The 24,607-nt window shown below is 44.7% G+C and overlaps 1 protein-coding gene across 7 annotated transcripts in view; it reads right to left on the minus strand.

Moving 5' to 3' along the window:
* LOC147460250 (sister chromatid cohesion protein PDS5 homolog A-like) overlaps window positions 1-24,607 on the minus strand; it is a 189,986-nt gene that overhangs the window by 133,425 nt on the left and 31,954 nt on the right. For 6 of the 7 annotated variants that reach the window (XR_015187952.1, XM_086511335.1, XM_086511336.1 and 3 more), the window contains exons 4-5: window positions 6,242-6,423; window positions 5,211-5,337 (exon numbers count right to left, since the gene is read on the minus strand). Coding sequence is in view for 5 of the 7 variants with exons in the window: in XM_086511335.1 (XP_086367461.1) it covers window positions 5,211-5,337; window positions 6,242-6,423 (309 nt within the window). In the remaining 2 variants the exon portion in view is untranslated. Of the gene's footprint in view, window positions 1-5,206; window positions 5,338-6,241; window positions 6,424-24,607 lie in introns of those variants that run through there. The other variant, XM_086511338.1, reaches the window with a different exon arrangement.

The following is a 24,607-nucleotide window of genomic DNA, read 5'->3' on the forward strand; positions in this document are numbered from 1 at the left end:
CTTGCCGCTCTAATCTCCAGCATCACTTCCTGCATATGAGCGATCATCCTCGAGAAAAATGCCCGTCTCTTTAAGAGTTGGCCTTTTCTTCAAGAAGGACTTCTTCGCTTCCATGGAGGGAAAACGGAGGATGAGTGCCCTTTCTTTTGAGGTTTCCCCACTGCTTCCATTTTTCTTTATGTTGCCCACTCTCCAGGCTCTTGTGTGCGTCGGCTCATGAACCCCCATCAAGGCCATGAGTTCTTTTACCTCTTCGTCCACATTGCCTTTGTCTTTAAGACCACAAATTCTCACATGAAAAGCGCGCACGTCTTCTTTGCTCCTCCTCTAGTGTCTGATTAATGATAGCATGTGTGGATGTGGACGTTATCTCCTTGCCTTTTGTTGGGGTTAAGGCCTATGTGCCTTGACCGTTCGCCTAGGTCATGGGCGCCCGCCCACTGTTACCCTATACTTATAGTGAGTATATTGTATAGGGGGAGCTACCACTCTTTGAGTCTCCCCACCCACATCGTGTGTGTGTCTCCTTCTCTCTCTCTCTCTCCGTCTGTGGTGCTCCCCGATCCCCAGAGCTATGGTGGCCGCGGAGAGCACGACGGCTTTGAGAGCTTCGAGGCGATAGCTCGCTCGCTCTCAACGGTAGAGAGATTAAGAAAGCTTGAAAGCTTTGTGAGAATGCAATGGGAGCTTGTGAGCTCAGTTGAGAGTGATGTATGCTCTTGTGGAAGCTCAGAAAGGAGTGTGGAAGACTGTGTGCAAGTGAAGGTGCTGCCCTAAAAACTGTGTGCGTAGCAGCACTGTTTTTAGACTCGTTTTTCTCCTTGTAGAATGCAGATCTGAGAATTCTGTCCGTGATGCCCCATCCGGTTCGACGTGGTCTACAACTTTGCAGAAGAAAATTTTTGCAAATTCCTTACCGTTTTGCTGATATTCAGCTCAGACTGACTGTATACAGAAATTCCATATTTTCTGTTGTCGCATTGTGTGCGAGTTTGATGCACTTTTGGAAGCATGGGAGATGCTTGAAATTGAGTGCATAAATTCTGAGCTGAAGATGCAATTGCAGCTTGTGTTAAGCTTGTGGTTTGAGGGTTTTTTGGTAGACTTGGGCAACGAAGTACGGAGGCGTTTACACACCACCGAGGCGGTCTCTTGAGAGACGCAGTTTTTTGGAGCACACAAGTGGAGCTTCTTTCACTGGTTTTCACAGGATACTTGGCAGTGATTTTCTGCTTGGATTCATGGTCTTTGCGGATGGTTTGCATATAGTTATGGCGCATGGTTGATGCCCATTATACATGCATTTTGGCGAGCACTTTCAAGTGCTGGTGAGCTCTCCTGAGAGTATTGTTTTCGCATTGATCAAATTTCCGGATTGCAAATCTTTTGGCGCTTGCTTATGCACGGTCACTCCGTTGATGTACGTTGATTGCGGATTGCCATTGTATGTGAAAATGTGGAGCCATTTTGGCATTTCTAACTCATTGGCATTGAGTAGTGTTATGGTTTATGGTAGAGATTGTACTTGAGTTTTTTGCTCAGTTTTCAGGGGAAATTCTGTCGGATTTTTCCCAGATTCTCGCCATAGTTTGTGATCGAGTGTTTACTCTCACTTTGACAGGTTTTGTCAATTTGGACACAGTTTTGTGTTTTTGTATCCACTCTCGCAAGAGTGAGAAGTTGTGTATCTTTCTTTGCTTGAGACAGTGTCGGGCGGGAGAGTCTTGTGATCTCGAGCATTGTTTGCCATAGTTTTGCAGAGCTTATGCATGTATGTTGAGTGTAGTTTGATGCGCATTGATTGCTCATTGTATTGAGCTTGCATGACAATGGTTATTTTGTGTTGATAGCCATTGTGCGTCGAAACTCTGGCGAAATTTTCCCAGGAGTTTTATGCGTATCATTTATGCGATCTAGGTAGAGATTGCGGGTTGCACTCAACATTTGCGTGCGTTGTTCTCTGCAAGTGGGAGATTTGTGCATGTGTATGCATCGATACCGCATAGTGTGGGCTTGGTGATTAGCTCACAGATTGCAGTGTGATACTAGAGCAGGCAAGGCTTGTATTGACATTGCGGGAGCTCTATTTTGGAGTGTGTCTCACAGGTTTTACATTGTGTTTCTGGCCATATTTGTAGACAGTTTCCAGGTGTTGTTGGTGAGGTGGTTTTGCTATTTGTGCATGTGTATGCATCGATACCGCATAGTGTGGGCTTGGTGATTAGCTCACAGATTGCAGTGTGATACTAGAGCAGGCGAGGCTTGTATTGACATTGCGGAAGCTCTATTTTGGAGTGTCTCTCACAGGTTTTACATTGTGTTTCTGGCCATATTTGTAGACAGTTTCCAGGTGTTGTTGGTGAGGTGGTTTTGCTTTCTAGTTTGCTACATTGTGCTCATGGCAGAGACAGGTGATCGCTCAGATTATGATCTCTCCGACATGTGCATGTTTGATGGGTCAGACTTTGCAGGATGGAGAGAGTGTATGCTTGATGCATTGACACAGCGAGGGTTGCATCGACCATTGAGTGGTGATACAAGTAGACCTTCAAGCATGTCTGACGATCAGTGGCAGGAGCTAGAGGAGATGGCACTATCTACACTCTCTTTGCACCTTGCGGAATCTGTATATGCTCTCGTTATGTATGAGACTACTTCAAGAGCACTTTGGCGCAGATTACATGATATGTATGATAGATCTGAGTCATCACGGACTCGTGTGAGACATGTACATTCACGAGTACGCCGACAGGTGACATGTTGGTATTGTGGTCATTCTGGACACCGTTAGACGGCGCTGTTTTCGTCGTATGCGACATCGTAGGAGACATGGCAGTCTCAGAGATGTATGTAGTGATGCCATGGACTCAGTTGCTTTGACAGTTGAGGTAGATGTAGTGTCGGAGTATACTAGTGACGGGGATGTCACTTTTACCTCGAGCTATGCACGAGATTCTATACATGTGGATAGTGCACTCCCTTCGCAGTGGTTGCTAGACGCAGATGCTATGTTTCATGTCACGAGTCATTTCTTGATATGCTTATGCCAGAGCTTGATGCAGATTCAGGACAAATGGATACTCTTGGTACACATGTGATATGTGGTGGGCACGAGGAGTCACTCCAGAGCTCGGAGTCAGAGTGCCATGGTCCCTATGATAGGGGACAGGATTGCCATGAGTTGAGTTCTGAGTTGGAGGTGGCAGAGGTTGCCAGGGTTGCATCAACGTTCGGTGTCCTCATGTACGAGATGCTGATCTCGAGGCCCGATATAGCAGCTGTAGTGGGAGCATTTGCAACAGGGTTGATTAGTTGTTCGATGACTGATCTCGGCATAGAGCATAGGGGAGGTTTGCAGGTATTGGACGGATACTTGCAGGAGTGCATGAGCTCTTATAGACTCTTTGCAAAGCTTGGAGCTAGCTCTGTGTGGCTTCCGCAGCGGGATGTTTGTCTATCAGTAGAGCCGGATGCACTAGCTCGCATCAAGCATCCATCCGCATCAAGCATTCCACGGCGGGTAAAGATACAACCACAGCCCACTGCGGGCGTCACCCTTAAAGACAAAAGCCAAAATCGAGGGGCCTTGCGCCCAATGTCCTGTCTAACGTTGTCCTGCATACACCACAAATCCGAACCTGTCCAAGCTGTCCCACACAACCAAAACAGCCCTGGGTCTGCTCCTGTTCTAGCACCTATAGTAGCAGAATAGGCCTTTTTGATTTTGTGATTTTTCTTTTTGCTTTTCGGTGGGCAGTGCTTTCCGCAGGGAGAATTGAAGCAAAGCAAAAATTAAATTAATTAAATCCGAGCAAACAAATTAATTAATTAATTTGTGTTTTAGTCAAGGTGAAGGCCAAGGGCGAGGGCGATGGGAAGAGGGCGAGGGTAGGTTCAAGGTTCAAGGGCGAGGGGCTAGGAGATAAAAGGAGATAAAACTAGGGCGAGGAGAAAGGGTAAGGGTAATGGGCGAGGGGCGAGGGGTAACGGGGACGAGGGGCGAGGAGAAAGGGTAATGGGCAAGGGGCGAGGAGAAAGGGTAATGGACGAGGGACGAGGGGCGAGGGCGAGGGATGTGGGACGAGGGGCGAGGGGCGAGGGCTAGGGATGAGGGACGAGGGGTGAGGGGCGGGTGGCGAGCGGGGGGCGAGGCGGTGCAGGGCGAGGAGCGAGGGGCGGGTGGTGCAGGGCGAGGGAGGGGCAGGTGCTGCAGGGCGAGGGGCGAGGAGAGAGAGAGAGAGAGAGAGAGAGAGAGAGAGAGAGAGAAAGATCCACACTATGTGTATAGGGGTTTCCTCATTATGCATACATGCTTATTCCGCATTTGTCTAAAATCTCTCCAATTTTGAACCATACTACACATATAGGTGTTCCCACATCATGCATACATGATTATTCCACACCTGTCTACAATCTTTGCAATTCTTGCAGGAGGTGGGTGGCAGTAATAGTGAGTGGCACGGGAGACTCTAGCAAGTAGCATACCAGCACACCGATATAAAGACTATTTATAGGAAGGTTTTGCTCCCCCATCTAGTTATGTTATGCCATTCAACAGAGGACATGAGGATGACAAGACATTTCGGCATTTGTTATCAGCCAAATGCATATAACTTCTCACATAGCACAACTTTCCCCTATATCAGTAGCAAGTACTAGCAACTGGATCAAGCCTGCCATTCACAAACCAAGAGACACTTAGTACCTCAAGACCAGCAGGATGCAAGAAGGGCAGAAGTTACTATGCAGGACACAGACTATCTCAACTTTGGAAAGAAGTTAGTTGCTAAGCAGGACGTGCCTCCTGACATCATTTTCCTGTCTCATGTATACAAGACAGCATACGTGAACAGCATTAACAAGCCTAGGTTCCTTAGAACCTGTATTTCCTTGGCATTTCTTGAAGGGTTTTGCTCAGCCTATACAGTCATAATTGAAGCTTTGTCGTTAGCCTCGTGGGCCAGGGTTTCTCAAAGCAACGCTGCCATTTAAGAAAAAACCAAAATCCACCTTAGTCAACCATTGTACATAGAGAGTGCCTGCCTAACAAATTAAGTAAGATCTTGCAGTTCAAAGCACCACATTGCAAGTTAACAAACAAATACTTTCTTTGCACATACATTGCTTTATCTGGGTCAAACATCAGAGCAATTAAAACAAACCAGAGAACTTTACTATAAAATGACTCAAGTAAAAGAAACGAGACCAGCCTTCTTGTGCTTCAGCAAGTTGTTCAGTATCATATCCAGAATTGGCACAGGAATTTTTTCACTTTCTTCGAGTATCGCTGCCATAATCGACTGCATCGCGGCAATCGCTGATGGAGGATGCTTATCACTGCAACTCCAGAAATATGAAGCCATGAGAATCAAATTGAGTTGAAATTATTGCAAATTTTCCAAAGGGATATATTCCTTATTCGAATATATAACTTTTATAAGGTCAGAAAGACAGAAAGTTACAAATTATGAGAAGGTCATGGAAAGACCAATAACCACAATCAACAGATACATATTTACCTTACAAAAGAAATTTTATTTTAACTAAGTACAATTTATCTTAAAAATACATATATCAAATGAACTGCACAAAAAAAAAACAATGACAGCAAGTTGAATCAAAATAATTCTTGCTAATGGGGTCCAGGTGAGTGCCCATCTGGAGTTGAGCCTGTTCATCAGCCCCTTGGGTAATCCCTTGACTTTGCTTTGGGCTCATAGGTTATATATTCCAAATAAACTATTGGCAAGCAGTATGTACGGTCTTAAAATCATGAGATACTTAAACCTTGTCATTCTGAAATAAAAATGCCAGAAGCCTCAAATGGTAGATTGAACAATAAATAAGAAACATTACATTGAAGCAATGTAGACATCTAGTCTCAATAATAGCAAGCAAGCCTAGAAACAGTACTGACATGTAAGACAGATTGACCAACAAACATCGAACGATAGATTTCTCTTATAAAATTCAACAGCTTAGTCATGATGTGATGGAAACATCGAATTGAAGCAATGTAGACATCCAGTCTCTAGAATAGCAAGCAAGTCTAGAAACAGTACTGACATGTAAGACAAATTTACCAACAGACTTCCAACAATAGACACCCTCTCTTTAAATTCAACAGCTTAGTCAATATGCGATGGAGCGTACAATACTATCAAACACCGTAAGCAAGACAGGCATTCGAAGAAAGTGCAAAATGACCTGACGAAACAAAGATGGCCTACGGATGCTGCACCTTACTACTGAAAAGAAGGTTCGAAACATTTCCGTGATAAGATCGTCACAGCCCACATCCAACATCACCACACAAATTCTGAGATTTGCCATTATCTCTAAAATAGTTGTCCTCCTTGAAAACGAAGAATTAGAGGTCTCAGTCAACCCCTCGAAAGCTGAGCCGACCTCATGAAAGATATCCTGCATGGAAATAATTCATCATAGTTGATCAGACAACTGGGAGATCAGAACAATATAGCCACGGGTATAAGCTTCCTGTAAGGCTAGAGACAAAATAAAAATCCCCAGAATTCTGAGACGTGAATATTTAACACTACTGACAACTTGTCATTTGCAGGACTAAAAGTTGCGCAGGAATTAGAAAGCATGCTGCAGCATATGAACAAAGCTTCAATTTTGGCTCTTTCGTAGTGCAGTAAAGACCACTCTCGAAGAAGGAAGACTCAACTTATACCTTTCAATGTAGTGCAGGTGAGCTCTCCACCTCATTCAAGTGATAAAAGAAATGTGTGGCCATGCAAACCTTGCTGTGCCAAAAACGTTTCATGATAGATGTTACACGTGTGACTGCCAAGCCAGACTTTTTATTCATATTTCCTATATTAATGGGAGCATACATTGCTGAGATTGCAAATACTTTTATAGAATAGGCAGATATTCTGTATTGAATTTACTATACTAATACACAGGGCTCACACCATCCCATATCCTCTACAGGAGTTTCTGACAGAACACTGAGAACCAAGGGCCTGGTCATCAATACTTGAGGCTGGTGCCTGTGACCATGTACTGTTGCTGACCAGCTCAAAATTTCAGTGTGGCTGAGCAGATCAGACAGAGAGAGATAGAGCGGGCCTTCTCAGATCCTGCTGCTATGCGACAGGAACTTTTCCTCCCCATCCACCCTATGCATGCCATACTACACACCCAGTTTGGTATCCAATGGAGCTAGCTAGTACATTCCATGGTTGTACTCCCCTATGCATAAAGTCCCGCATCCATTAGAGTTAGCTCTTGCCACCTCATCCCTCATACACAGGTACACACTCCCATGTCCGTAAATTTTATGCACTTTGTAGCAGGTTTCTTTTCAGCACTTTTTTCCTTTTTCTGAATACCCAGAGGCACACATGTACAATGTTCTGTCTCATAGGCCGAGGCCGCCTTTAGAGTTCATTAATAGAGCTTTTTGTCTTTCTTTCTCCATGAGGCAGACACGGAAGGATATATTGACATAGTCACTGAGAAAAAATAATCAACAATTTCAAATGACAACCCAAAAGAAATGGAAGAACGAAAACAGAAAAAACTGTGTTTTATGAATGGGCTAAAGGATTTATTTCTTTAAGCACATCAATTGTCCATGAACCTAGCACAACAACTTACAGCCCAAAAGAAATGGAAGTGCAAGAACAGAAAAAAACTGTGTTTTATGATTTCAGCAGGTCGTATTGGGTTCGAGAAAATATTTTTTTAAACACACAATCGTCCATGACCATAAAAGACATTCAAACAAGTGGTGCACGCGTGCACAATGGCACTTCCCTATTCTTCAAAGAAAGAATAGAAAACAGGAAGTGAAAACTGCAAGAAACTGCTAGCGAGAACAAAACTGCTAGAAAATCGACATTGAAGCATGAGCATGCCATACATTGATAGTTTTCTCCATCTGCAATCAGAACCCCAAATGTGACTCAAAGAGAAGTAGATGTTTGCTCCAGTTATTTCAAGAGCCCGGAACAAGACAATGCACTTCCCTTTCAGCGCAATGCCAGCCAAATACGGGATGAGTTTATAGCATGTTAATTGATTGAAGTGATTCAAATCTCAAAAACCCTCAAAGATATCATGATTCTTTTTTCACGATTCATCGATACTTCAATTGCAAACTTTAAACTTCAATGTGACATCACAATTCTTGGCACTATTTATTGGCCTAACAGATTCTGTTTTCATCCCAATCCGGGCCATGAGATATAGAGGCCTTTTACAAACGCTCCCCTAGACCGTAGCCTGCGTCCCTTGGAGGTGCTGAGAGTAACCAATACTCACACTGCTTAGTACTCTCCCCGTAAGTAACCATCTAGGTCCGGGCCATGAGTAAAAAAACAGCACTTTTTCAAACATTCAATACTCCCCTCGCAAATAACCACAAGGGTCAATTCTCATCAATACTCCTCCCGAGAGTAAATCACCAATCACAGAAACCAATATTAAAACGAGAGTCAAACTACTCTCAAATCCGCACCAAGACAAGTTTAAAACAGATACAATATATGTCAAACAAGTTTCAAACAATAATTCCTCAAACAAAGTTCAAAAGTATCAAAATACAAATCGACTAAAAAAATCATTCGGGTTTTTGTTCAAACAGCCAACCTTTGAGGACGATTGGCTTGTCCTTTTGCATCAAGGTGATCGTACGATTTTAAACCTGGAGTGTCGCCTCATTCTTGTCATGCCAAGGCATGCCCAAGAGAACATCGCAGTTGCCCAACTTCATGACGTGGAATTCGGCTTTTCCATGATATCCTTGGATAGTCACTAGAAGAGCACCAATGAGTAGTACTACCTTCTGAGTTTGCCCCGTGGCTAGCTCGGTTTCCTTGGCTTCAAGTTCTCCACCTTGTGCATCAAAATCAAAGTCCATCTGCTTCAAGAATTCTGGTCCAATGAAATTCTCGATAGTTCTTGGGTCGAAGAAAATCAGGGCTTTCAAGCCGTTGACTTTGCCATATGCTTGACACAATTCATTTGTACTTTCAAGGTTTATGCCATGAATGTCACGTACAAGGCCAATGGCAGGTTTAGCTTGTTTGGCTCGAGGTGGTCCTGGGGTTCTATTGACTGTCGACGCGAGCGACGGCTTCGCTGGTCTATCAATTGAAAGGGGACAACCAAAATAGTTATGCCCTGATTGAAAGCATCCAAAGCATCGGCCTTCTTGTTATAAAGTATCTCATTGTTGAGGCATCAAACGAGGCCATTGAGGTTGACTTTCACGAGAATCTAGAGTGGTTCGTTGTGATCGAGGATTCTAGTTTTTGCAAGAGTTTGTTCTGTGGTAAACTCTAGCTTTCCTTTCATAAGCTTATATTCGACCGTTGCATGGTCCATAAGTTCTTGCATGGTAGACTTGTTAGGACAGACAATACTCCTATAATGGTGATGGTAGTCCAATGGCACTGGTCCTCCAAGAGAATGAACTTAAAGAAAAACACCGCCAAGTAGACGTCGAGAAACCTTTCATGGTCTCAGGAACAAGCATTTTCAAGTTGCCCCATTCTGGCAAGATCTAGACTTCAAAGAGAGGTCATATAACTGCGTGCAAAAATTGTCTTGAAAGCTTTCCATGTCCTTGAAGCATGCGGTCGTATCGCGATTGAGCTTCACCACTGCATAGCATTATCTTTAAGAAATACCGCTACTCCAAAAAAATTGGATTCTTTTGTATAATTCCCCAAAGCATAGATGTTGTCAAATTGTTGTAGGAACTGCAATGCTTTCTTTTGATCTTTCACCCAAGAAAAGTTATAAAAAATTTATGCCGTGCCGCCATCTTTGAAATCCTTCCACTGTTTAGGAGCATACCCCGAGTACGGCTGATAAGAATATATATCCATACGGGCTCCAACCATTGTACCCTAGTGGCCGTGGTGGTGGGGAAGATGGTGGCAACGCCGGTGGCAAAGGCGGTTGCACTGGATCAAGGCTAGATGCCACGAGGACGTGGCAATTGTTAACTATGTCACGAGGATGTGGCAACTGCTAACCTTAGTTGTTGGTTTCTTTCCAATAATTTTTGTTTAATTTTTGAGACCCTCTTTTTGAAGTTGCAAATGGTCGGACATTGTATGGTCAATGTGAACGGTAGTTTCACCCACAGACGGGAAGTAGTTCGGCACTCGAACTCGTATAGTAAGAGGATGTCTAGGCTCAGTTCAAGATCATGTAGGTCCCCCTGTCGCGCTTAGCAAGTTGGTGGATACTAGGAAGTGAACTCAATAAAGGCATAGTGCCAAGGTGGGGTCACCGAGGGAAAGTACCTGACAATTGGGCCACAATTGCATTTTTGGATGCAGTCCCAGTGGGGATAGATGGTCAAATGACCAATGGGAGTCCAACGGAAGCATCCCCTAAAATTTAGGAAACTGCTATTTTGGACCAAAAGGGGAACATTTTAGAACTCTACTGCAAAGTCAACCTGGTGGGCAACCAGTCGGGAGATTTCTAAGCGGGAAATTGCTTATAAATGTGCCAAGTGGCACATTGTGGTGCACTTTCCTTTTGCAGCAAGAAGGGACGCTCGATTTCTAGCTGTGAGAGCCTCACTTGCAAGCTTGTCACAAGTTAAGAGCTATTGACTACAAGCTTTCCCTCTCATGTACAGTGTAGTGCAAGAAGTCATGTCCTGCACACCCTACACTGCTCTCTCTCTCCCCCCTACGTGCAGTAATGTGATGCCCCACAAGAGGGCTCTTCATTTGACTCATGTACAGCTGTGTGGTAATATGCGTTTTTGTTGAGGCAAGAGCCTCTCTGAGCAGGAACAGGAGTAGCTAACTGTTGCTCCAAAAGCAACAGTTAGCAACAGCTGTGTGGTAATATGCGTTTTCAGCGCTGGTTGTGCGCTGAATTTGGATTGTCTTTCAGCCATACGAATGCCACAACCATTGGGAACGGTGCCCCAATGTTAGAGGACAGTTCACAAACTGTTTAGGGCTGAAAACAAGGCAAAAACCAGACAGCGTGCTGAATTTACTGTTTTTGGGCAAAAATCGAAGGGTTTATGTCAGTGGAAGTGAGTCCCAGCACGGAATTGGTTTTGGGCATTATAGCTTCTGAGCCATGTGTGTGCTTAAGTGTTAATTACCGTCGTAGGTTACCTTTCCAAAGTGCTCTTTGTGTGTGTCTAAAGTAAAGAATTTCGGGTCAAAGCCAAAGTCTACCGCCCTACGGGCCGGTTCCATGGTTCCGTTGCCAGGACATAAATCACTTTTCCTCAAGAAGTGAGCCTCGGTTGTTTTGGGTAAAGACACAAAGTACAGGAACGCGGGATTATACTAAGGCCGACAAAGGCATTATGGAAGAGAGTTCCTCTCCGCAGGAGAGGCAGGAAATTCCTATGGCGTTTGAGGTTGGCGAGAGTTCATAGCCACCCCTGTCTGCACCTTTCCTAATGAGAATGCTCCTCCAGTACAAGGCTTTATGACTGGGCAACTTGAGGATGATGCGTTCAGGACTCAGTCAGTTGCCGCGGTAAATGTGTTTTCACGACTGGTGCAGAACCCAAGGTTTATGGAGTTCTTGCAAGCGCCACCAGTGCCACAGCAAAAAAGGCAACCTACACCGCGAAAAGAGCTTGTTGATGTAACAGACTTGGACACTCCAAGTCAAGAATCAACCGCGACAGCACCAAATAACCACTTCAAAACAATTCACAGAACACAATAGATTTGCACTGGCCCGGCGGAGTTCCGTGCCTTGGCCCCAAAGACTGGCGCCCCTTTCGGTATTTCTTTTTGTATTAATCAATCATCAAAGTACAAGAGAGCGGTTAGGGTTTCACTCTCAGACTCTGCGTCCAGATGCTCTGAGAAGTGAGACCCTCACCACTAATTCAAAGGTTACAAGGGATGCCCAAAAGCAGAGCTCCAAAAGCTTTTAAAATAAAAAGCATCAATTCTCTCTCTCTCTCTTAGAGAGTCTTTTCTCTTTTTTTATTAAAAAAAAAAAAAGCAAAATTCGCGTTGCTCATCATTTTTCCAAAAAAAAAAAGCCTCCGCGATTTCCGAAAATTAGGGTTTCTGGCAGAAATTAGGATTTGCAGGAATTTTAGGGTTTCTGGCAGAAATTAGGGTTTCTGTTGTCCGCCACATCATCACTTTGTGACATACCCCCCTCTTGAAAGCATTGTAATCGACCGCGATAACGCTGCAAAACCGACAAAAGCCATAAACCGTCTTAGCAGACACTGACTGTTAGTACCTACGTACTAGGAACACACATCTAGCACATGTACAAAATCGACAGTCACATCACACGACATCACAAGACATCACCAGACATCACATGACATTCAACATTCATTCGGATCTTAGACCATGATTTATCGGCAATGTAGCTAGCAATCACATCTAGGTCCAATCGAGACCTCATTGATGTCCGATTGACTAACCCCTATTGCAACCATGTCTATTCGAGATCAATCAGACCAAAATGCTGCAGTCATTTCGTCTATCAGTTCCTGCACTCACAAGAAGTAAAGAACAAATCAGTATCATAATCAGGAATTCCATTTCATAAAGTCATCCAGCAGAATACTGTCAGCTCTCAGTATCCCTCAAGCTCAAAGAGACATCAGTGACTTTAGTATCAAAATCGAGGCATCTGTTGACAAAGGAGCGGAGTAACTCCCCTCTTGTGCATCCCACTGCACCAGATCTTCGGCCAAGCTGAGTTTCTTGGTTCCGTTTGGAGTAGACTATGCTAAACCAAAACATCGAGGTAAAGTTTCACAATCCGAGGAGTATCTGCTAGGTCCTCCTCCTCCATCCACTTCGCATCAAATGCAGGAAAGTTCTTGAACTAAACCAAGAATCGCCTTCGGACTTTACCTTTCTTCGTATCATTATGTGCCAAAATCTGTTCAGGAACAAGGATCTCCTCGTTTAATTCCACTGCGGGTTGCTCATCAAGCTCCCCATCATCAGGCACATCACCCTTAACAAGGTTCAAGAGACTCACATGCAATGCATTGTGAATCCTCCAAGTATCTGGCAGTTTCAATTGGAAGGAGACATCATTTATCTTTTCAGTAATCTAGAAAGGTCCGTAGTATCACATACTAAGCTTTGGAAAAAGCCTCTCCTTTCCCTTTTTCTTTCTTAGGCGTGCCTTCTCAAAAGTAAGAGCACCCAATCATCCTCCTTCAGTTTCAAGTTGCGACGATGGCGATCCGCTGCCTTTTTCTGTCGTTCTTGAGACTTCTGCAAAGTCTCGCGAACCTTGGCAAAAGCCGTATCCAAATCTCGCAAATATTCATCCGCTTCCAATATCTAATCTTTCGTGCTCAGGAAGGATGGAACCTTCGCAGCACTTTCAACAATCTCACATGGCGTCTTCCCCGTCAAAGAGTGTATCGTGTTACTGTAGGCAAATTCCACCAAAGATAGGTTCTTTTCCCATTGAGTCTTCTGATCCGAGATACAAGACTTCAATAAATCTAAAATCACTGAATTGGCAATCTCAAATTGCCCGTCAGTCTGCAAGTGGAACGATAACGAGAATTGCAACTACGTGACAATGTTCTCCCAAATTGCCTTCCAAAACAAACTCATAAATCTGGGGTCTCTGTCAGAGACAATCGTCTCAGACGTGCCGTGTAATCGGAAAATCATCGTGATCATTCTGTGTTCTCGGGAGATCAAAAATGAAATCCATTGCAATACTTTCCCAGGGGTGGGTGGGTATGGGTAAAGGCTGTAACAATCCCTGTGCCTTATGCCTGTCAAACTTGACCTTCTGGCATACCAAGCAACTGCGCACAAACTCTTCCACATCCTTTTTGAGTCTTGGCCCAAAGAAGTATCTCTCTACCCCTTTCATGGTGGTAGCAATGCCGCGGTGACCCGTAAAAGGTGGACAGTGGCATTCAGTCATTACCTTATCCCTCAACGGTTGTGTAACGCACAACATAGTCTTTTTCATCAAGTAGCCTTCCCGAAGGGAGTATCCAGCTACTGTCTCCCCATCCCATATCCGTGTGAAAATATCTGCAAAATCTGTATCCGTGGCATACTGATCGACCATATCCTCGAAGCTCCTATGATGTATCGCGGAAACAGCCAAAACCAACGGTTTTCGAGACAAAGCATCTGCCACCACATTCTTCTGTCCCTGCACATGGACAATCTGGAAGTGAAACTGTGACAAGATGTTCGCCCACCGCATCTGCTTTTCCGAAAGCTGCTTCTGTGACAAGAAGTAGCGCCAACTCTGATGGTCTGTAAAGACAGTGAAATCCGCTCCGAGTAGGTAATGCCGCCACTGAGTAAGAGCATGGATAACCACCAAAAGCTCTTTCTCATAAATCTGTGCTGTCATCTCCGGCCTAGAGAACAAACGGCTCTCGTAAGCTATGACATGGCCTTCTTGCATCAAGACCGCACCCAGACTACAACCACAAGCATCACAATATACTTCAAATGACTTCTGCAAGTCCGACAAAGTCAAAATAGGTCCCGTAGTCAATTTCTCTTTCAGTGTCTGAAAGGCAGTCACCTCTGTGGGTCCCCACGAGAAGGTACTCCTTTCTGTGTCAAGGTATGCAAAGGGGAAGCAACCTCTGCAAACTTTCGTATGAACCGCTTGTAGTACGAACACAGTCCCAAGAAGCTTCTAACTTCATGGACATTCCTCAAATCGGGCCAATCACAGATAAACTCTATCTTGGCCGGGTCCATTTGCACTCCTGCTGCTGACACAATGTGTCCCAAAAAGTGTATCTCTGGTAGGAAAAATTCACTTTTCTTTGGATTAATCACTAATATGTGATTTCGTAATGCCTGAAAGACTTGAAGCAGATGATTTCTGTGTTCTGCCTCATTCTTGGAGAAAACAATGATGTCGTCAAAGAAAGTGCCAACAAATAGCCTGTACTCTCGAAAAATCCTGTCCATCATCCGGTTAAATGTCTCAAGAGCATTGGTTAAGCCAAAAGGCATCACCAAAAACGCAAATAACCCAAAAGTCGTCCGAAAAGCTGTCTTGTAGACGTCTCCCGGTGCAATTCGGATCTGAGGATATCCACTCTTCAAGTCAATCCTGCTAAAGCACGAGGATCCCTGTAACCTGTCGAGTATATCATCGATCCTAGGAATCGGAAATCTGTTCTTGATGGTGATTTCGTTGAGAGTGCTATAATCGATGCACATTCTCCAAGATCCGTCTTTCTTCAAAACCAACAACACTGGAGAGCAATACGGTGAAGTACTAGGCTGGACAAGACCCTTTTCCAAGAGGTCTTTCATTGGGTTCATAATCTTTTCATTCTGTACTCGGCTCACATGGTAAGGTGGCCGATTCGGTGGCGTGCTTCCAGGTATCAGATCAATGGTTTGTTCTTCAGGCCCTCTGAAAAGCAATCGGCATGAGTGTGGAGAAAAATCTTGGCGTTCTTTGATCAGGTCAAAACATATTCAATCTTTATCCATCGTTCAGTTCTCTTCCAAAAGAATGAGTAAGAAACTGAAGTTCATCAAGTACAATGTCTAAGCCCTTCATTTATCAAAGTCGCTTTCTCGGCCCGGTAGTCAACCACTGCGTAGTTCTTGTGGTACCAAGGGATCCTGAGTAGAACGTCACTGGTGTGCCTTGAACACCCCTGTCATTGCAAACAAAGTTTGCCAATGCTCGGTGTAATGGCAATATCCCATCCGGGTGCCAATCGAACTACCTCTGCCTGTGGCGTCAGTCTGTCGGGCGTAATTCCAAATCGAGCCGCCAATTCCAAGTGAAAAGAAGTTGGCCTTGGCTCCTTCAAAAGAGCTTCCTGATCCTTCACTTTGCCCCAAAAGCGGCAAAGTTTGTACTTTCATCATTAGATTCGGTGCAGGTCCCACGCCATGTGGTACCCGTTTTGCTTTTCTATCTGCCTTTTGTGCCACAATCCTCAGCTGCTCTCGAACTCTCAAGCCTGTCGTCGTTCTTATCATTCTGTTCTTTCTGTGCCTTTTAGAGCACTTCGCGGAGATATGTCCATGTTCCCCGCATCCAAAGCACTTCCCCTCTCTGATGAAGCGAGCTCTCTCCTCAGGAGTAAGCTTTGGTCGTGCATCATTTTTCTCTGGGTTGCTCTTTTTCTTTCTACTTCATTCCCAGAAGTCTGTTCATCTCGTTGTGTCATGGACTCATCTGTGGGGTCAGACTCCCAGAGTGAATGGCAAAGCCCCGCTTCGCATGACTCGTCAACTCTTGAATAGAAGCTGACTTCTGTTCCAAGTAGTGATCTCGGATCTCTGTAGGTAGACCCAAGGTAAACCGCTCAATCTGTTCTCTGAACGAGATCTTCTTGAATGAAGAGGCGGGTAGAAAAGAGCTCCAGAATCTTGCACAATAAGCATTGATTGTATCTTTCTTGGTCATCCGAAGATGGTTCCAAGCAGCTCGTACATCTCGTTCATATTCTTGCGTCAACCAAGAAGAAATAAAAAGCTTCTTAAATTTCAGCCATTTAATTGACGCACTCTTGTTAAAAGAAGCGTGGACCACCAAGTACGAGCATTCCCCTTAAGGTAAGAGGTAGCTCTCCGAATCTTGGAGTGCTCTGAATAGCGTCCTCCCGCGAAAGCGATGTCAAACTGCTGTATAAAAGACAAAGCCTTCGAAGCATCTGAGTATCCTGAAAAAGTATCAAACTTAATCGAGTGGCCACCTTCCTTAAACTCTCGGACTTTCTTGCTTTTATCTTCGAGAAAGTCATACTGGTTGGCTTTGTAAAAATTCTTCTTGTTCGCATAAAACTTTCCGTCATCGGAATCTGAGCTTTCTGTAGACAAGTCCTCAGTAGAACTATCAGTCTCTAGGCGAGATGTAGCCTTCTTCTTGCCCTTTCCGAAGCTTTGTTTCTCGCTTTGCTTTTTACCTTTTCTGTCTTCTTCGCTCGAATCTGAAGAGCTAGAAGAACTGTCAGAAGAAGAAGAATTGGGTACTCCTTCAAATCGAACACGCTTCTTCTGTTTCTTTGCCTTGTCAAATGTTGACCGACGACCCAAATATCCCGGGAAGTCAGTGCCTTTCTTCTGCTTCTTGCCGTGCTTTTTGCCTTTCTTTTGCACGTCGAAAAGCTGAGCAATCCATGCATCAACCACGTTCTCCAGTTCCTTCTCCGTATATTTCTTGGAGGCAGAAGATTTCTTGAGAGCGGGTTTCGGGAGTGGTGTTGTGGTTCTTTGCCACTCCATCTGTACCTCTTCCAAAGAGGTCTGGTTCATATATTTTTCCATCTTTGGGTCCTTGGCAAAATTGAGCATCATCTTTGTTGCATCGCCAATCAATTGACGACGTTCCATCTCTCTTTGCTCCGCCTGAGTAGGCCGAGGCGGGCCATACTCTCTGTTTGAATCTTCGTTGTGATCCCAGCCCGCATCTCCAGATGCAGAGGGAGTCGACTGATCATTGCCTAAAGCCATAGGTGCCGCGGAAAAAAAAATCGGGGATCGGATTTCCCGTAGAAGAGAAATCGGTCGTGCTCTGATACCACTGTAACAGACTTGGACACTCCAAGTCAAGAATCAACCGCGACAACACCAAATAACCACTTCAAAACAATTCACAGATCACAATAGATTTGCACTGGCCGGCGGAGTTCCGTGCCTAGAGATATTGGCCCCAAAGACTGGCGCCCCTTTCGTTATTTCTTTTTGTATTAATCAATCATCAAAGTACAAGAGAGCGGTTAGGGTTTCTCTCTCAGACTCTGCGTCCAGATGCTCTGAGAAGTGAGGCCCTCACCACTAATTTAAAGGTTACAAGGGATGCCCAAAAGCAGAGCCCCAAAAGCTTTTAAAATAAAAAGTATCAGTTCTCTCTCTCTCTTAGAGAGTCTTTTCTCTTTTTTATTAAAAAAAAGCAAAATTCGCGTCGCTCATTGTTTTCCCAAAAAAAAAAAAAAAAAATTTAAATTAACCTCCGCGATTTAAGGAAATTAGGGTTTCTGGCATAAATTAGGGTTTGTGTTGTCCGCCACGTCATCACTTTGTGACAATTGAGGCTCAAGCCCAAGTACTTCATGCGTCCCAGCAGGATAGGGAGCACTCGCATGTTGCGGAGTCAGGGGCTCCAAAACAGGTTCTCCCGTCCTTGAACAGGTGGTTAGGACGCCTATTCTACAGGCTTTGCCAGTTCAGCCTGCCACCTTTCAGAGCCCACATGGTCTTGAATGGACAGTTGGTTACCACGCAATGTATCCAATTTTTCCACCACCCACAGTACATCCTAGGTATTTTGGGGGTGCATCTGTGTTCCAAAGTCTGGAAGCAAGCCGTACATGCCATGAACAGTGTTCGGGGGTATGCAAGGCATGATGCCAAACCCCATGTATGGTAGCATCGGCATGCAACAAGGCTTTCAGAGCAACCAGGGCCAGTTTGGGGTGCCACAAGGTCATTTTGGCATGGTTGGTTTTTCTGGACAGCAGCCAGATATGGCACCTATGACGCAAATGTCAATGGCCAAGACGTGCCGATGATCCCTACTACAGTACCCATGTAGCAAACAATTCCTCATGACAATTTGGGGACACTAGAAAAGCCGAAAGCTGACAAAGAAGGTGTTGCAGCTGTAAAGTTTAGCACTTTCAGCGGCTTTGAGGATAAGGCAAAGACTCTTACTTTCCTCCACAGTTTGATACAGCTTATTGTCACGTGACACATCCAACCCTAGGTGTCCGTGGACAAGCTACAGCATGACCAAGGTTTAGTTCAGTCAAGTCAATCTAGAATAGGAAGTGATCTGGCACTTTTGTGAGTCTGTTCGCAGACCGTGCATGTCCAGACACTTAGATTAGATGCATATCCTCTCCTTGCACACTGCATGATCATCAGATTTCCATCAGGAGCATTTTTACAATGCATAGACCTATTTTCCCTATTTTGACGTTTTTCACTTATTATTTTTAAGTGACTTTTGTTGGAAACTAGGTAGGGCAATTTTGCTAAGTTTGTATATAAGGCTTAAGCGTTTTCAGCATTGCTGAAGGCCTAGCGTTTTTGCATCAGATCAGCCAGTGTTTTTGCACTTGCAGATTCCCAGGGAAGGTAGATAGCAGAGCAGTCCTAGCGTTAGCAGATCCCCAGTGTTAGCACATTTCCACCGCAGGAAGTAAAATTCAGCCTAGCGTTTTTGGTTACAGATCATCCTCAGCGTTTTGCAATTCCATCGCGACAGATTCATCCCTAGGACCAGCGTTTTCAGTTTTCAGCACACAGACTCCGCAGAACAAGTTCCGAACCTCGTAGATCTCACCTTTCCGCAACGGATCCTCGTCGCACAGTCAAATCCCGCAAAGTTTGCAGATTCAGCCAGGAAAACGCAAATTTCAGCATCTGCGTTTTCAGCACGTCATCGTCGTACCGTCGTCATCGACATCCTCACCGACATAGAGACAGAATTCAGAAGATAAAGATTTGCAGATTTCAGCCTTTAGCATTTTCAGATTTGTGCCCGTCTGGTCGTCGACAACCCGGCAAGTCCAAGCATTGTAGAGATTTGTGCAATCAAAGGTAGACCGCTCTCGCCATAGAGAGTGGGGCCTTCGGAGGAGGGTTTGACAACATTGTGGTGTCGTATTCTCCTCTCTCTATCTCTCACTCTCAGCACCTTCATTTGCAGTGTTTATCCACTTTGTTTGTGATCATTGCACTCTCACTAAAGGAAAGGAAGGCTCTCCCTTTCGTAAGAAGAAGGAACCCTTGAGCACAGTTCGGAGCACTCATCTTGAGCAAAGTTCAACATCCACTTCCGCTGCACCTTACATTGGTATCAGAGCTTTGACAGTGTTCTATATCACTCAAGAAAAGAACCACAGAAATTTTTTTTGCTTGTTGCGGTCGCACGTAAGCCAAGTCTTCTTGGCCGTGTCAATTCCTAATCGTGTTTTTGAAGTGTGACAGGAAACCCAAGAAAGAAGGGCTTGTCCAGCCTCCCCTTGTGCCGCTTTTCACTCATTGAGAGCGGACCATGCACTTAGCGGCCAGCCAATCGACGTGAGGTGGGAAAAAGCCAACCTTGCTGTGAGCGCAAGGAAGCCAAGGGGTGCGCCCGCGAGAAAGTCCAGAACTCGAGTGAAGAGAAGAACCTCAAGACCCTCAAGAACCCCAAGAACCAAGACCCCCAAGAACCCAAGTTCCTTATGAACTTATGAACCCAAGACCACAAGAACCCACGACTAATGTGGATGGTCCTCACTCGAAGCGGAATGGATACTTCGCTTGGAGGTGATGAGCATGAGAGAGGCGAAGAAGACTTTTCCCCACCACGAGGTTTTTTTGACCATCCCCCTTCCCCATCCACGCCAAGGATGGCACTAACTCCTATGGAGAAGTTGAAGCAGTTGTTTATGGAAAGGAAGTTAGAACGTGAAGCAAGAAAAGCAGAGAGAGTGGATGACTTTGAGCGTGAGCCCGAGCAAGCACGCTTGGAGGCCGTAGAAAGAAAAGCAGAAATAGAGCGTAAACACGAAGAAAGAATGGCAGCCATAGAGCGTGAGCATGAGCAAGCACGCTTGGAAGCCAAAGCACGAGAAGCAAAGTTGGATCGCGAGAACAAAGAAAGAGAAGCAGAATTTGATCGCGAGAACAAAGAAAGACAAGCAGCATTTGATCGCGAGAACAAACCAAGACAAGCAATGAACAACCGACACATGAAAGAAATGTTGCGACTCTTTTCTCAAGTTCAGGCACAGATGCAAGAGATTCCAGACAAGAAGACTCTCTCGGTCTCTTCTTCTCCCAAACATGACACACATAATTTGCATGATGATTTGCATGATCAAGATGTGATTTCTCACAAGCATAAAGATTTGCATGATCAAGATGTGATTTCTCACAAGCATGATGGTTTGTATGACTACGATGTGATTGTTTACAAGAATGATGGGTTAGTTTGATACTTTTTCTAGTGAAGCTAACCTCATTGCACACTCGATGTCACGTGACACATCCAACCCTATGTGTCCGTGGACAAGCTACAGCATAACAGGGTTCAGTCAGTCCAGTCAGTCTAGATTAGTAGTGATTTGGCACTTTTGTGAGTCTATTCGTAGACCGTGCATTCCCAATCACTTAGCATAGATGCATATCCTCTAGTTGCACACAACATGGTCATCAGGATTCCCATCAGAATCCATTAGAATCAGTTAGGGGACTTTTCCAGTGCATTTAGCCTATTTTCCCTAATTTTGACATTTTTCACTTATTAATTTAAGTGACTTTCTAACAAAAGTAGGTAGGGCAATTTGGGTAAGAAAATATGTAAGCAAACCAAAGCTAGCACTCTTTGGCAAATAAGCAAGGAGCACAACAGGCCTCAAGCAACAGGTACTCCCTCTCTCTCGGCAAGAACTCATCAAGCACCCCTTCAGCCCTAGAGTTTTTGCCATCGCTAGTAGTGCCCCTTCCTCAGCGTTTTCAGTTTCTGGACCGCAGAAGCCGCTTGCACCTAGCATTTCCTATCACCAACAGCACCACCAAGTCAGCGTTTTCAGTAGCAGATGAACCACCAACAGCACCACCAGATGAACCTGCGTTTTCAGCCATAAAGCATTGTAGAAGCCAGCGTTTTTATCAAGAAATTCAGCCCCTAAAAACGCAGATAAAACGCTGCCCAATCTAGCGTTTTCCATAGCAGATCAGGCTGCGTTTTTCAGCCTTGAAGCATAGCAGATAAGCCAACGATTTCAGTCAAAAAGGACAACAGAACTCAGCGTTTTTTGCCTCCCCAAAACCTGCGATTTTCAGCCACCAGTTTCCATGCATCATCATTGTACCACTTTGTGCAATCAACAGTAGACCACTCTCACTGACGAGAGTCGGGCCTTCGGAGGAGGGTTTTACAACGTCTCTGGTGTCATATTTCTCTTCTCTCTCTATCTCTCAGTCTCATACACTTGCACGCACAGTGTCCATTCACTTTGTTTGTGATCATAGAATTCTCTCATTAAGAACGGAAGGCTCTACCTTCCATAAGAACAAAAGGAACCTTGAGCACAGTTCGGAGCACTCATCTTGAGCAAAGCGCAAACATTCATTCCGCTGCACCTAACATTGGTATCAGAGCTTTGGCAGTGTTCTGTATCACTCAAGGAAAGAACCACAAGAACCACAGAAATTTTTTTGCTTGTTGAGGTCGCACGAACCCAATTTCGCTTGGGCGTGTCGATTCCTAAGCGTGTTTTTGAAGAGTGATAGGAATCCCAGGAAAGAAGGGCTTGTACAACCTCCCCTTGTGTCTCTTTCACTCCTTGAGAGCGGACCGTGCACTTAGGCTAAGGCCGGCCACTAGACGTGAGTTGGGAAAAAGCAACCTTGGTGTGAGCGCAAGGCCGACAAGGGGTACGCCCACAGAAGGGAGTAGAACTCGGGTGAAGAGAAGATCCTTCTCAAACACGGTTTGCAAGCAAAAGAAAACCTCAAGAACCTCAAGATCCTCAAGAACCCAAGAACCCAAGACCCTCAAGAACCCAAGTTCCTCGTGAACTTAAGAACCAAAGATCATAGTGCATGGTCGTCACCCGAAGCGGAATGGATACTTCGCATACAGGTGATGAGCATGAGAGAGGCGATGAAGAATTTTCCCCACCAGGAGATTTTTTTGACCCTCCCCCTTCGCCATCTACGCCACCAAGTGTACCAAACCCTATGGAGGCAATGGTCAAGCAGATGATGGACATGATGGCCAAACAAGAAGAGACTCGCATGAACATGATGGCCCAACAACAAAAGCTAATCGAATTGTGTTGGCACAACAAGAGGCCAATCGCCTTGCTTTAGAACGCGAGCGCGACGAACAAAAAGAAAGAAAAGAACAAAGAAAGGTAGAAGAGGCAGCACGAAGCGCGGCCTTTGAAGCCGAGCGTGCAGCTCAAAGAGTGGCTTTGGAGATCGAGCGTGAGGCTCAACAAGAACTACGCACTCAAGAATTGATCCGCCAAGTACTAGCCTCGAAGTCTGAACCACCCAAAGATTGTGGGAGATCCTCAAGTGGCGCAAGCCACGATGCGGATTCCAACCATCCAATCACAGAGAAGTTGACTTTCAGTAAGTATGATGGTAAGATGGATGCTACGGTTATTCATTCTTGGTTGCATCAATTTAATGCTTATTTTGCGACAACTAAGAAGACAAGAAATAGCAAGGTTTTGACGACAGCTATGTACCTTGCCGGTAATGCCATTAATTGCTACCACGCATGGCAAGAGACACAGTTAGCCACGCACCTAGAGGAAGCCAACGAATTCACGTCCCTTTCCTTCAATTGGGCTGATTTCCAAGACAAGCTCAAGGCGCGGTTTATGCCACCTCAGTACCTCGCACGATTGAAGGACGATTGGCGCTCTCTCAAGCAAAATGGTGTGCCAGTTATGTCTTTTTCTAATCGTGTTTTGCAGCTAGATACCCAATTACGCAAGTCGGATGATGAACGCAAAGAGGCATTCCTTTTTGGGTTAGACGACTATATCAAGTTTGATGCAGAAGTCTTCGATCCAATCGATCTCAACAAGGCGGTAGCGATTGCTCTCGCACAAGAGATGAAGCACAACAAGGGAAAGCCTAAGGAGAACAAGACTTCCACAAGTACCTCGCAGACTTCTCAGAACCCTCAGAACAGTAAGAACGGTCAGAATGGTAAGAATGGTAACTCTTCTAACCAATCTTCCAACAGTCTCTCAGAAAAGAATTCTTCCAACGAATCTAAGGGTAAGGCTAACACAATTTCTAAACCTAAGCTTACTCCATATGAAAAGGTAGCACAAGGAATTGTAGGAGGATACATCACATCGGAAAAGCAAAGAACTTATTCTAAGGAAGGTCGTTGTTTTCATTGTCACATTAAGGGTCACATAAAAAGAACATGTCCTAAGCTTAAATCGAATGAATCTAAAGAATCCACAACACCCATTGCCTCTGTCAATGCAATTCATGATAACACGAGTGTGCCCCAAGTTTCTCATGACCCTCCCATTGATGATTCTCTCATTAAATGTTATGGTCGTACGTCGGGGCAACGTTTTGTCGTATTGTTTGACCCAGGTAGTATGTATGATATGATCAATCCCTCTCTTGTTGAGAGAGCCCGCCTCGAAGTTAGTCAGAGATCTCCTATCGAGGTCTCTGGCTTTCTTCCCGGTATGGACGCTCTCATCACGGAGGAGTGCCTTGATGTGTTGTTTGCAATTCAAAAAGCCGCTTACACTAGAAGATTTGTTGTCTCTCCTCTCTCAGGATGTGATATGATATTGGGCATTCGATGGTTTCGTGATGCTAACCCTCTCATTGATTGGGAGGCTAATACCTTCACTCTCGATGCCAAAAGTGATTCTCCCATTGTCATTCATGGAGAGGACATTGTTCATTCTCCATCTCTAATTGCTAATATGCAGGACAAGATTCAACGGATTCATGAGAAGGAGACTTTCTCAGTCTCTTCTTCTCCAAAGCATGACACACAAGATTTGCATGATTGTGAGTAGCATGATGATTTGATTGACAATGATCAGCATGATGATTTGAATGATAAAGACAAGCATGATGATTTGCATGATCAAGATGTGATTTCTCACAAGCATAATGAGTTGCATGAAGAT

This window comes from Adiantum capillus-veneris, chromosome 4 (genome assembly GCF_014529385.1).
Source record: "Adiantum capillus-veneris isolate H3 chromosome 4, ASM1452938v2, whole genome shotgun sequence".
NCBI lineage: Eukaryota > Viridiplantae > Streptophyta > Polypodiopsida > Polypodiales > Pteridaceae > Adiantum > Adiantum capillus-veneris.